Source organism: Lactuca saligna, chromosome 9 (genome assembly GCF_052625555.1).
Source record: "Lactuca saligna cultivar CGN05327 chromosome 9, ASM5262555v1, whole genome shotgun sequence".
NCBI lineage: Eukaryota > Viridiplantae > Streptophyta > Magnoliopsida > Asterales > Asteraceae > Lactuca > Lactuca saligna.
The window spans coordinates 52596882-52610406 of NC_136425.1; the positions used below are offsets into that span (position 1 = coordinate 52596882).

The following is a 13525-nucleotide window of genomic DNA, read 5'->3' on the forward strand; positions in this document are numbered from 1 at the left end:
AGAAGGTTTTCAAGTTTTTTGAAATTCAGAATCTAGTTAAAGATAACAAAAAAATGGCAAAACAGCAAAACATCCGACAAGCATATCAATAGTGACTCAAAACGCTCAAGAACATCTGAATCTGATTATACTACATCGGATGCTCGTATTTGTTTCGAACTCAACGATGATAAGTCCATTGAAGTTTCACCCCACCCACCCACCCCCGACCAATGGGAAGGGACAAAGCAAAGGGGCTAGATGGGGGACAAAATGTGCAAGGAATAAACGAAAGAATGAATAAATTTTTCAAACTTGCTTCGGATAGACACGTTCGGAAATAAATGGACAACGATATGAGAGTGCTAACAATGAACACATCGCAATTGACCAGTGATGAGCTTCAAGATGTTTTGGCGATGAAGGAGAACGTCAAAAAAACATTATGCTAATTGTTTTTAATTTCTAATTTTTTTCCAAGTTTTTAAAGTGTGTTTTTTTTTTTTTAAGTTGTATGTTTAATATTTCTAGTTTATTTTTCTAATCTTTTTAATATTTCTAGTTTATTTTTCTAATCTTTTTAGTTTTTTTTTAAGTTATGAAATATAATGGAACTGTTCTTTTTAATTAATGAAATATTATCTTTAAAAAAAATAAAGTTTTTATTTATTAAAAAAATCAACAAATTTGACAACACTTGGATTGTGGCAAAAAAAAAAAACTACATTTTATGGTAAAATCACATGTGGTGCGCGGTGTGACAAAATAAGAGACTCCAACCTATAAATACGACACAACTTTCCAATTTTCCATCCAAGTATTTTTCTTACCTATAAACAAGTGCACTGTATATATTTTACTAATAACAATACACGTATAAACATTTACCATACTAAAATACTTTTTTCTATATAATAACACCTATAAGCTTTCCTATGTCAGAAAGAAGCCAAGGTTTGGATATAGCGATGAACTTCCGAGTGACCGATTCGTCCATAGGAAATGGCGTACAGATGATTAAGATCAAATATCGCCTTGAAACTCTTGTCCACAACGTTGTACCTTATAATCTTCCCTGGAATCTTGATCACAATGAACATTTCTTCTTCTTCTTCACCCCTAACCACATCAAAAAAATCGAATTTGTAATAATGCGGGCTCGATGGATCTAAGTAGCTATGGATCATCTCCGGGTACGCAATCGGAACCTCATCAAGCTCCACTCCATACTTGAGAAACCACCCAGAATGATCGTTCAACATCTCATACACATTCAGCTGTAAATGACTCTCACTGCGATCGACCCTCTCCCCCAAATGTAGATGACCATGTGACTCCCCAAAGTAAAGGGGCCTTGCTCCGTCTCGATAACCTCCAAAAGGTGCCACCGCCACCGGCAATGGAAGCGATTGTATCTCTTCTGTGTCGAGCTTAAAGTACGATGGACTAACACAGGTGGGAGCCCAGTAAAGCGCGTGATTCAAATAAACTCCACAGCTGAAGTTTGTATAATAAGGCGCAGAGAAAGATTGATCTGAAATCTTCCATTTCCCTGTCTCGGATGAGTAGATTTGAATCCGAAACAGATCCTTATCGGGTTTAGCAAACAGATACTCATCAGGTTTAGCACGATGAAAGCAAACAACTTTGTAGTGAACACAATCTGTTTGATGAAATGCCAGACCCATAAAACGGATGGTTTTACGAACATCCATGCCTCCGGGAACAGATGGGAGGAGGGCAAATTGCTTGGTTGTGGGATTGAATATGTAATACTTACGAGCACGTACATGCCCCCGATCGCTACAGCAAAGCAGCAATCCATTACAAGATTGAACGATTCTAATACCACTTGGATCATGATAGAAGTCGAGCTTACGAAAAGGAGGAGTGCTTCGGTCTTCATTATTAAATGGAATATACAAATTGCGAACAAAAAGGCCAGGAGAGGATGACGCATTTTTATACAGAAGGGTAAATCGCCGGTGACTCAAAAGGGAACGCCAGTGTTTGGATACAGATTTGAATCGAAGAACAGAGGTAACTGGAAGCCGGCGAAGGATTTCAATTAAAAGTTCATCGTTGGAACCGATTAGAGCTCCAGACTGAGTCGTCAGTTGAGTGGAATCCGCCATGGCAGCTTCCATGAAGCAGAGCTTCATGGTGTTCTGGATCTTTTGGACTTTGGCTCTGGTGTTTACCATTTTTGGAGTGGATTGAGAGCCTTGAAGAAGAATAGGCGTATTTAAGGTGTGTAAACAGAAAACATAAGCTTCCCATGAAAGCTTTGACTTTGTTGATGTTGACTTGAATTTGTCCGCATTTCTAATAAAAAAACCGAGCCAATTTTTTTGAACAAGTTCTTATTTCCTAACAACAGCAATTTGGAGGAAAAATTATTGCATGAGATCGACGAAAAGGCAGGATTTCGATTGCTGGTTTGCCAAAAGTAGTAGTGATGGTGTAAATTTAATATTTTCATTTCATTATAACTTCATCCATAAAAAATATAGTAATAAATAATAAGTTTTAGAGCTTTTCTTTTAGATAAAATTATATAAATAGTCTATGTGGTTTATTAAAGTTCATAATTTTTTAATCTTTACTATTTATTTTTAATGCAAATAGCCCCTTGTGGTTTCTAAACTTGCACGGATCGGTTTTTACGGATTCTAAAACTTGCGGAAATGGACTCCCAACTACATAAAATGACTATTTTTATTTTTTTAATTTCTTTTATTTTATAATAAACTAAATTTAATTATAAAAATAAGAATATACATCAACCCCTAAATTTAATTTCCATTTTGTTTATCTTTTGAGGTTAATACAAAAACCAATTTAAAGAGAGGTTAATATTCCTAATCATTTCCTTCTCACCTCGTATGTATTTCCACTTTAAAATTTAGGAGAGAAAACACACAAGAAAAAGAGATGGGGATGTACCCTCGTCGTCGACAATCGACACTCTCGTCAGAGATCATAAAGAGAGATACAAACATGGTGAGAAAGAGAGAATGAGACAATGAGATGAGGAGCAAAGATATCACGTTGTCTCCAGCAAAGGGAAGGCCTCATGATGAGTTATGGTGATGATGATGCCTTTCCCAGTGAAAAATTCACAGCCTTCACTAATGGCTACCGGTGGTTCTTTACCCTCATCAAAAACCTTCAAAAGAAGTCTAATGGATGCTGGCTTCTATGCCCCCACTCTCACCTCATCTTCATCAAAAAAAAAATCATCAATCTACATCATCGAGTGGTGATGATCCTCCCTCTCCTTGTTAAGATGATTTTCTCTCCAGTAGCATGCACAATTTGATCCCAATAAATGAGTGTGAGACAGTTCCATCCCGACATCCTTTTAAATAGATTTTAGAACAAATTACTGAAATCGTTCATGTGGGTTGTCAAAATTTCGTGTTTGCTCCCTTACTTTTTTTTGCACTCAAACCGTCCCTATAGTATGGTTTTATTGCGTTTTTCGTCTCTAACCAACTTAAAATGACAAAAATACCCTTATTGATTATTTTATATGTTATCTTTATTATTAACATATTAAATGAAATGTTTTAATATCTATGGGGCCCACCTAACACCAAAATATTCCATGTATGTACATACCTTTTATCGACATCATCCCTCATTTCCACTGACTTCTTCACCAAATTAATGGGTATTATTCAAAACATATAATCTTATGTGTGCATGTAATCCTAAATAATTTTGATCTATTTTTTCTCAGATTGAACATACAACTTGAACAACAAAATAGAAAACCCTAGAATGCTAGTTTATAATCCAATTACACAATTAGGGTTAGAAGAATCATACCTTGATTGTTATATTGCAATAACAATCCAAATCCTTGTGTTGTTGAAGCCTTGAAAGCAATCGTCACAAATTTCACGCCTATAGTGATTCACATCCAACACTACCAGTGGAAGATGATTGAGAAGGGGGAGAAAGGCTTCAAAATTTTGGATGGCTCTTCAAGGGAATGAGTGGGCAGTTAGGAAACCTTAGATAAAACCTAATCCAAGATAATCTTAAACCGGACAGTTATCCACTTTCCTGTTTATCCACTAAAGACTATTTCTAGAAATCCTTAGGCTATAAGAAAACCATCCAAGGCCTATGGAGGGTTCTAAGTTGCCTCTTGGTCAACTCTTGAACAATTTCATTTCAGACCCTGCACTTTTAATAACAAAATTAATCCCAATTAATTTTTGATTAAATATTAATTAAATATTATTGTTTCTAATTTATATATTATTTTCATAATATATTAATACATCATTTATTTCAATTCGTTAATCAAATAATAAATCAACTTATTTCTCCAAAATATTCTTGTCTAGTTGCTAGTCTTAAGGGCAACCCAAAAGGACCGTGATGTTATCAATTTAATTACATACTAATTGTAGTTATGAGCTTAGAAACCTAGTCCAATAGTCTCCCACTTGGATAAGTCTAAAAACTATAATTATCAGTATATTCTTCTAAACTGATTAGCAAATTGTTGCTCTCAAAACTGCTGTCGAACTCTGAAATAGTCAGTTACGTGTCCTAAGATAAGGGATCATATAATCCTCCATTCTTCAAGATATCATGCGGACATGAGACATGGAACATAATCAATTTCATGTCCAATATTTTGTTTCCAGAATTCTAATTTGTAATGATAAAAAAGCTACGTAAAGTGACTCCCCTGCCTATTGCTCAAAAATGGTTATCGCCTTTTTGAGTTTAGCTATCTTTGATGGTGGGCAAAATTGGTCCAAAAATTGTTCGCGCATCTAAGCCCATGTAGTGATTGTACCAGGTGGAAGTGCTTTTAACCAATCTTTCGCAGCTCCCTTAAAAGTAATGGGAAGCATCCTTAGCAAGATGATATCTCTATTAACATTCAGGACATTGAAATAATCTGCAATGTCATTGACCTCATCTAGATGCTTAAAAGCATCCTCATGATCTTTTCCACAAAATGGAACATCCTTAAGTGCAATAAGGATGTGTCCCTTAAGCTCGAATGTGGCAGTGGTAGGAATCGCGAGTTGTACTAACCCTGGACCAACGTTGTCTCGAATTCGCTTCTTGTAAGCTCCCATTGACATCTCTTCAATGTTCTCCATCTCGTTTCTTGGCTCGTCTTCGGGTTCGCTCGTATATAGTCCAAACTCGGCCTCATATTCGTATTAAGATTCGTTTGGATTAGGAATTAGATCTAAACTTTCTATCTTGCTCTTGTCCTTTGAAGATGAACTCGACTCTCCCGTTTTCTTTTTGATAGGTGCATTTTATGCACCTATTTTGCATCTTTATTTCCGTCTTTTTATAGCATTCTACTTCATAATTCTAGCATTTAGTTGATTATTAGGGCAATTGCATATTTCATTAAGAATGTCTGGTACTTCACTATTTTTGATTTATTTTGCAGGCATTATGGAGCATGGTACATGGAGCTTGGATGCATGGATGCTTGGAGCTTGGAGCTTTGGAACATGAAGAGAAGATGAACCGAGTCATTGTTGCATTATCATCATAGCAAAGGACTACGTTTGAAATGTGGTTCTTGTTACACTGACATGGGTCGTGTTTGTCCTTTATCATCTCATATTTGAGCAACATGACTCGTGGTGAAGCTAGATTGAAGATGGAGTCAACAATGAAGACTTTTTGGAATTTTAGCAAAAAGCATGGGTCATGCCAAAAACACATGGTCAAGACAAATGGCCATGCCAAAAACACATGGGCAAAAGGCATGGCCATGCCAAAAATGCATGGCCTCATGGCATGCACATGAACTTCAATAAAAGACACGAGAAGATGTCATTTGAAAAGAGAACGATTTTTGGGAGCAGTTCGGGCGATTCTAGGAGAATTCTTGTAGCTTTTGAGAAGACCAAATCATTGCAAACATTTTGGATTTCATTTTAGTAAGCATTAAACATTTCAATTCCATCATTTTTCTTGTTTGATTTGTTCTTAGCCATGTGTGGCTAAGAAAGCCTAGTTTCTAGTTCTTGTTCAAAGCATGTTGATTGCTTGACTTGAAGCATATGATTTGTGATTCTATTCTAGTTATTATGTTTTTGTTTAAACTAGAACCCTTAAATTTGATTTGTATTTGATTAGCCACTTTCATGAATTGAATTTTTGTGCAGTTAATTAACTTTTAGGGCACCTAATCGTTCTATTAAGTTAATAATTGGTAACAAGCAATAAGTTTTCTTATTGTAAAACATATATCACATGTTTTTACACTGTCGAGCGTATGAGAAGAAATGAACATTGTTGGGAAGCTTCTACAAAACTTAATGCAGTTTTTCAATACAATCTAAGAGCGTGTTTAGGTTGAATTAGTAAAGCTAGGTCTAGTTAAAGAGTGTGGTTTGGTTAGATAATTTGGCAAGCGAGAGGTATTAGAGCGAGTTAATATCTTTCAGTACTGACTTAGAATAGCAATCATGAATTACATCAAGTCATAATCAAGTTGAACAGCAACATTGAGAACTAGAAGTGGAAGCACTTTTACAATTTGTGTACAAATCTGTTTTATTTTGTGCATGTTTTTAAAGTAGATTGTTATTTTTTATTATTTGACTTTTGCAAACAAAACCCCTATTTGTGACCAAAGTACCTTGTGCAAAAAAGGTATAGACTTTTGTCCCGTGTCTCTATGGTTCGACCCTGCTTGCCTTTTACTACTTTTTAGTGCATTAAAGCGGTGTATTTGGAGTCTATTGTACCCATTTATTTGTTGGGTTTGACACGCCTAACACTTTCCGAACTTCTATGTAAAGACAAATTTGAGATCTTGGAAAGGTTTATTCTTTGGTGTTTGGTTCACTTCTGCGTTCTTATCCGTCTTCTTGTGAAGGGCTGACTCTGGATCTTCAAGTGGTGGCACCAAAGGTGTGTTGGAACCTCTGGTCATGAACTTCTGCAAAATAAACAAAAATAAAAACGTAAATCTGAACTAAAATTAACTAAAAATAACTTACTAACTGGCCACCACGACGTGGTAAAGGTCACCACCTCGTGTTGTTGTAGAAAAAGTAACAGAAAAGAAAAACGAAGAAAACGTAAAATCTACTGAACTCACGCCGTGAGCTTAAGGCTCACGTCGTGAGTTGGGTACTGGAATAAAAATTAAGTTGAAAAGTAACTTTTTGCAGGTTTTACCCAATAAAAAGGTTTGATTAACCTAAAGCAAATAAATCAACTAACAATCAAGCCGTTCCCCGACAATGATGCCAAAAACTTGATGCATGCAAATAGCTACACCTAATTTTATATTTATAACCTAACTAACTTAACTAACTAAAATGCACCTAGGTAGTGTACCTCGTTAAATTATAGAATAGTAGGGTAAGTCGGTGTCGATCACAGGGAACGGTATTGACTAATTAATCTATTTACTACTACGTTAACCTAATTACTAACAAAGAAATAGGATTTATCTAATTTTGCAAGTTTAGATAAACTTAATTATTTAACACAAATTCAATCAGTAAATAAACCACTTCTATTAGTTCAAATCCACTTTCTCTCAATGATTTATAAATTAGCTATGTCAATTACTGTTGGTTGCCAATTAAGATAATATTAGGAATTTAGTTCTAAATATACTAACATTAATTAATTCATGTAAATCAAAGTATGTTCACACTTAAGTTAACACAGAATCAATTATTCGATGGATTAGAGCTATGTAAGATTGATTAACAAAACACAATTATTTTCATAATTTGAGTTTTCTAGCACAGCCTAATTCAATAATTAATTGCTTAATTAAGATTGGTTTGATCCTAAATCTAATAATTTAATATTCACTAAATTACCAGGTATTCTAATTCATGTAAATTCATGGTCATGAACTACACAGACGAAGGAATCAAAGCAATCAATTACTAAATTAAACATGCTAGGTTCAATCAACCAAACACGAGTTTTAACCAACAAGTAACTCAAAGCTAAAGTATCACACCATGAGTTCCAGCTTCATCTAGCTAACAGTGCAACTAGATTTAGCTGAACATACTAGCTAAAAAACACAAATAACTCATATTTAAAGACATGTTTAAAGTGTACTAAATTATTAAACTAATATGAACTTCTCCTCTCCTTTGATGCTAATAGCCAATTCCAGAACTTTTCTCCTTTTGAAAATCGTCTCCAGAAACCCTCAAGGCAGCAAAAAAGTCTCCCAAGTCGTAATGAGCAAGAGTATATATAGTTTTTGATTTTTCTTAACACACGTCGTGAATGGATAAGTCTCACGAAGTCAATAGTAGATTTCCGTGTTGGCTAAGGACTCTTCTTCACGATGTCTATCTTCTGGAAGATTCGTGTTCACGTTGTGAATCTATAAGCCTCACGATGTGAAGTCACCAGATTACGTAAGCTTCTTTCTTCTTTTATTCTCCAATCCTCCAAAGTTCCATGTTTTGTCATTTTTAGTCATTTTTCTCAAAAATGCTTCTACTTGGCTGCAAAGAACAATTTATCTTCATAAATACCATTATTGAATGCAAATAACCAAAATATTAATAAAAATATAAGTAAATATTGCCTAAAAACATGTATAAATATAGCCAAATCACCTACTCAACATAGCCAATGGACTTCATCATGTTGTGAGTATCATGAACACATAACTCACCAATGTTAACTAGATCAAAATATTTTTCTTTTCCATTGGCTTCTCTCTTTTCCAGGAAACATCTAAAACTTTCCATCATAGAATAACGATGGAGAAGATTGTGGAAATGACCAATTGTAAAGGAGAAAGATTCAGGTTACTTAGTGAAAATGTGTGTTTTAGATGAAATTATTAAGCATAAAAATGATTACCATAATGTTTTTTAATGTCGATTTGACCAATGTTTTCTTTAATCCTCCAACGCACCATTGTTGCTTTGATGAATCTTGAAGAACGTCGAGAAGGTAGGGTTTCTTGAACTTTAATAAGTTCAGAGTTTTTTTTTTTTTTTTTTTTTTTTTTTTTTTTTTTAAATTGATAGAAACAAGCGAATGATTGAGACGAGGATAAAACATTTGGCATAACCATTTAAGTGTCATATATAAAATGAGGAAAATACCCCATATGTCATGCGGGTGCACTAAACGGATGAGGTTGACGGTTATCGGATGCAAGACTAGACACGTAATAAAAACAGAAGGGAAACATAGTGTGTATGAAAAAAAAAAAAAAAAGAATTAGAGACCAAACATGCAACATTTCCAAACCACATGGTCAATTTCAGGAACTGTTCCAGAATAAATTCAAATATATCATTAAGAGAAACTATTTTTTATGTATATACTTTTATAAATTTATTTCAATACCATGCTATATTTTTTTATCACAAAATATATTTTTATATCATTATAATTTTTTTTTTCTTTTATATGAATACTTTTTATAAATAATTCATGGTGTTCATTTTGATTTTATATCATAAGTTTTATTACGTTATATTCGGTATATAAATCTGAATGTCATTCAATATGGTATTTTTATATCATTATAAAATGCGTTTCTTCATCTATATTACTACAGAGTATGTTGTTTATATTATTTAATAATTTGTATTGTTTTATATACCATACTATTTTACAAAGGGTTCAAATTATCAAAAAGTTAATAAATTATATGTTTTTATTTTTTAATGATATCTTAAATAGCATTTTATCATGAAACTGATTACATCATTACATGCCTGCAAACTTTCCACTTCAGCATCCATGCAACCTCTATTTTTTAAAGATTTGATTGGGGTTCACGGCAGAGACTCCTTTGTAGTTTCTAGGAAAAAACTTTAAAACTCCGTCCATGATCAAAGTCAACAAGTCAACTCACCCTCGTCATACGAAATTACTATAAAAACCCCTAATCACACCTACGATGAACGCTAACCCTTGATTTCCACATCCTTACCAAATCCCCTAAATCCCAACCCTCGATTTCCAAAATGTCTTCGTCAACAACAACTGAATCCAGAATCGCCATGGCCAAAACAGTCGTATCCACTATCGGTTCTGTCGCCGCGGCGGCAATGGTGGTTCGCAGCGTCGCACGCGATTACTTACCTCCTGAATTCCAAGACTACCTCCATTTGGGGTTCCGGAATTTCATCAACAAGTTCTCCACACAGATAACCATGGTGATCTACGAATTCGACGGGTTTGCAGAAAATGAAATCTACAAGGCCACAGAGTTTTACCTTTCCTCCCGAATTTCTCCTCAGATCCACCGTATGAAGCTCACCAAGCGCGCTAACGAGAAAGACATTAAGGTCGCCATGGAAACCAACGAAGAGTTCACTGATATCTACAACGGAGTCAAATTCAAGTGGTGTTTGGTGTCTAATAAGGCGCCGACGAGAGAACATTACCGGAACGATGGTATGAACAGATCTACCGGATCCGATGTTCGAATGCTTGAACTCACATTTCATCGGAAACACAAGGATCTAGCTTTGAAGGATTACCTCCCGTTTATAATTAATGACTCGAAAACGAGGAAACAAGAAGAGAAAAGCGTGAAACTATTCACTGTAGATACGATGATGGTGCGTTCCGGCTGTCCGTCGATGTGGGCGCCGGTGAATCTAGATCATCCGGCGAATTTTGCGACGCTGGCGATGGATACAGATGTTAAGGAGAATGTGATGAAGGATTTAGATCGGTTTATAGAGAGAAGAGAATACTATCGGAAAGTTGGAAAAGCATGGAAGAGAGGCTACCTGTTGTATGGTCCGCCGGGTACCGGAAAATCAAGCTTGATCGCCGCCATGGCCAATTACTTGAATTTTGACATCTATGACTTGGAGTTGACTGATGTAAGGTCAAACTCGGAGCTCCGGAAGTTGTTGGTGTCGACTGCTAATCGGTCGATACTGGTGGTGGAGGACATCGATTGCTCGGTGGAATTGCACGATCGTGTGACTGCAGAACCACCGAGATCTACTCGACGAAATCAAGGATGGGGTTACCATGACGAACGCAAGGTTAGTAATATTTAATATTTATAAAAATTCAGATATATTTAATTTTATATCACTAGATTAACTTTTTATGTCTTAAATAAATTGATGGGAATAAATTGAAAATTATGGTTTGGTTATATCAATTTATAAGAAAATAAAAAATAATAATTTATTATAACTTTTTTAATTTAAATAAATAAATAAAAGAAATAAATGACTTTTAATTTTAATAATTTAGAAATCAAAAAATAAATTGATTAATGAAATTTATATATATTTATTAATACATTTATTGTAATTATTATATTAAAATATTATTTGAAATTTAATAAAATAGAAAAACTCATAAAATAACATGTAGAAAAAAAAAATCAACATAACCACAAAATAATATTTGGCAAATTGAATGTAAATGTGACAAATGATTAAAAAAAAAAAAAAAAACTTTCATTTCTTAGAATAGATTAATAATTTGATAAGTTTATAAATCTATATTTTTTTTTTCAGGTAACATTGTCTGGATTTCTCAATTTTATTGATGGATTGTGGTCGAGTTGTGGTGACGAAAGGATAATCATATTTACCACAAACAGAAAAGACAAACTTGACCCTGCACTCCTTCGTCCCGGTCGTATGGACATTCACATCAACATGTCATACTGCACTCCGTGTGGGTTTCGTCTACTGGCCTCTAACTACCTTGGGATCAGTGAGCACAGTCTTTTTAAAGAAATCGAAGATTTAATTGTTAAGGTGGAGATCACTCCGGCTGAAGTAGCAGAGCAACTATTGAAGGATAGTGATCCTGACATTGCTCTTACTGGCCTCATTGATTTTTTCGATGTGAAGTATAAGGAGAATGAAGAGGCAAAAGCAAAGGCAAAGGCAAAGGAAGAAGAATGTGCAAACATTAAGGTAGAGGAAGAAGAAGAATCGGTTGCAAAAGAGAATGGCAAGAAGAAACAAATTGATATGAATGGAACTACTTAGTATCTGTAATCCGCGATTAGAAAACTCATCAAGGGATGGATATAGCTATACACCCTATCCGTCACTAAATATGTAGAATTAGCAATGGATTGACGACCTAGGAGGGAATGAAAATGTGACAATAAATTAGCAACAGAAAGGGTCCCTATGCAATTGTCTTTATTGTCGTACATTATGCTGTGAATGTGTCATTGTGTATTTATTATACCATAAGTTGTAGACAAAAAAGATGGGCTTAGTTCGAGAACTTGAATCAAATGCAAAAAAAAATAATTTTTTTTTATCATTTAATATACCAATTGAAATGAAGTTAATTGATTCATTTCTGATGATAATTCGTAGATCTATCGTAATGTTGTTTAAAACTAATATCTATATACAGATATTAATTCATGCGTGAGTTTTAATGGGCAAATATAGCGGTGGATAATACAAACCGGACTATTTAAAAATACACAAAACAATCAGAATTTTTTGTTTTTAGAACGACAGATTCTTATAAAAGGCTAGTAACAAACCAGACAAAAAAATAATAAAAAAAATAAATAAATAACGGAAGGAGTAGATTCTTCATATCTTTCTTCATTATAATAATCTCGACTATCTCTCGCACTGTTGTATACCCGATTCTTCATATCTTTCTTCATTTTCCATTTTCTTGGATGTACTGGAAACCTAACAATTTTGTAAACTCCGATTTGTGCGAGACAACACAACGGCCAGCTACATGATCAATGCAGAAGATGTGGTAAGTTGTATATCCCTAATAGAAACTCAACAATGATAACTAATGCGAGAACTTCTTGCAAGGTGCTTAAGAAAGTTGTCAACAATCATTTATATGGGTTTTCAAAAATATTCGTATCTGATAATCCGATTCGAAAAATTCGATATCCAAAATTATTACTTGATTATATCAGATATCCGAAATTATTAATTTTTTGTTTTTTTGTATTTTAACTTATTACTTGATTATATAAGGAAAATCTCGAGAAAAATCCCAATATTTTGGTTCAGTTTATGAAGAAGTCATAAATTTTATTTTGTTAACAAACAAATCTCGATTACTAGATAAAAAGTTCAAATCAACCCTTTTCTACCACTAAACTATTTTTTATCCGGTTACCTCCACAAAAGTTTCATTATTTTGGTCCAGTTTATTAAAAAGTCACAAATTTTTTATTTTATTTTAGCTATTTTACTCTTTCACAAACAAAATCTGGAAATTTCTTGGTTCAAAAAAATTATATGGTTCTAACCATTTTTTATACTTTCAATACCATTTTCTATCATGTAGATGGAAAATGACATTGTTGTCTATTGTACAAACTAATCACGACCAAGTCAACTATTTCATCACTTGATATAGTATAAAATCACAATGTTATTATATTAGTATGTTATCTAAAACGAAGCTTCATTTTAAACAGTTGGGTGCAAAACTTTCCATGGAGGATGACTTGATGCCTTGGAATACCCATTTATGACATTTTAGTAAAATATATTGTGATTTATATTTGTTGTAGCTCGTTTATATATAGTGTAGTAATATTAAATTG

The 13525-nt window shown here is 33.9% G+C and overlaps 2 protein-coding genes and 1 long non-coding RNA gene across 3 annotated transcripts; 1 reads left to right on the forward strand and 2 right to left on the reverse strand.

Moving 5' to 3' along the window:
* Nucleotides 1-784: 784 nt before the first annotated feature.
* LOC145015767 (F-box protein At5g07610-like) lies at nt 785-2183 on the reverse strand. The gene has a single exon (XM_078974241.1). It carries the CDS (start codon nt 2181-2183, stop codon nt 918-920), a length of 1266 nt encoding a protein of 421 aa, XP_078830367.1. The 3' UTR covers nt 785-917.
* A 5688-nt stretch (nt 2184-7871) lies between these two features.
* LOC145015262 (uncharacterized) lies at nt 7872-10847 on the reverse strand. The gene is made up of 2 exons (XR_013665811.1): nt 10734-10847; nt 7872-8474 (listed from the first exon to the last, which is right to left on the reverse strand). It is a non-coding gene; the product is annotated as an uncharacterized LOC145015262 (long non-coding RNA).
* On the forward strand, nt 9731-12213 carry LOC145015261 (AAA-ATPase At3g50940-like). Its single transcript, XM_078973714.1, has 2 exons — nt 9731-10997; nt 11484-12213. Exons 1-2 carry the CDS (start codon nt 9960-9962, stop codon nt 11964-11966), a joined length of 1521 nt encoding a protein of 506 aa, XP_078829840.1. The 5' UTR covers nt 9731-9959; the 3' UTR covers nt 11967-12213.
* Nucleotides 12214-13525: the final 1312 nt, after the last annotated feature.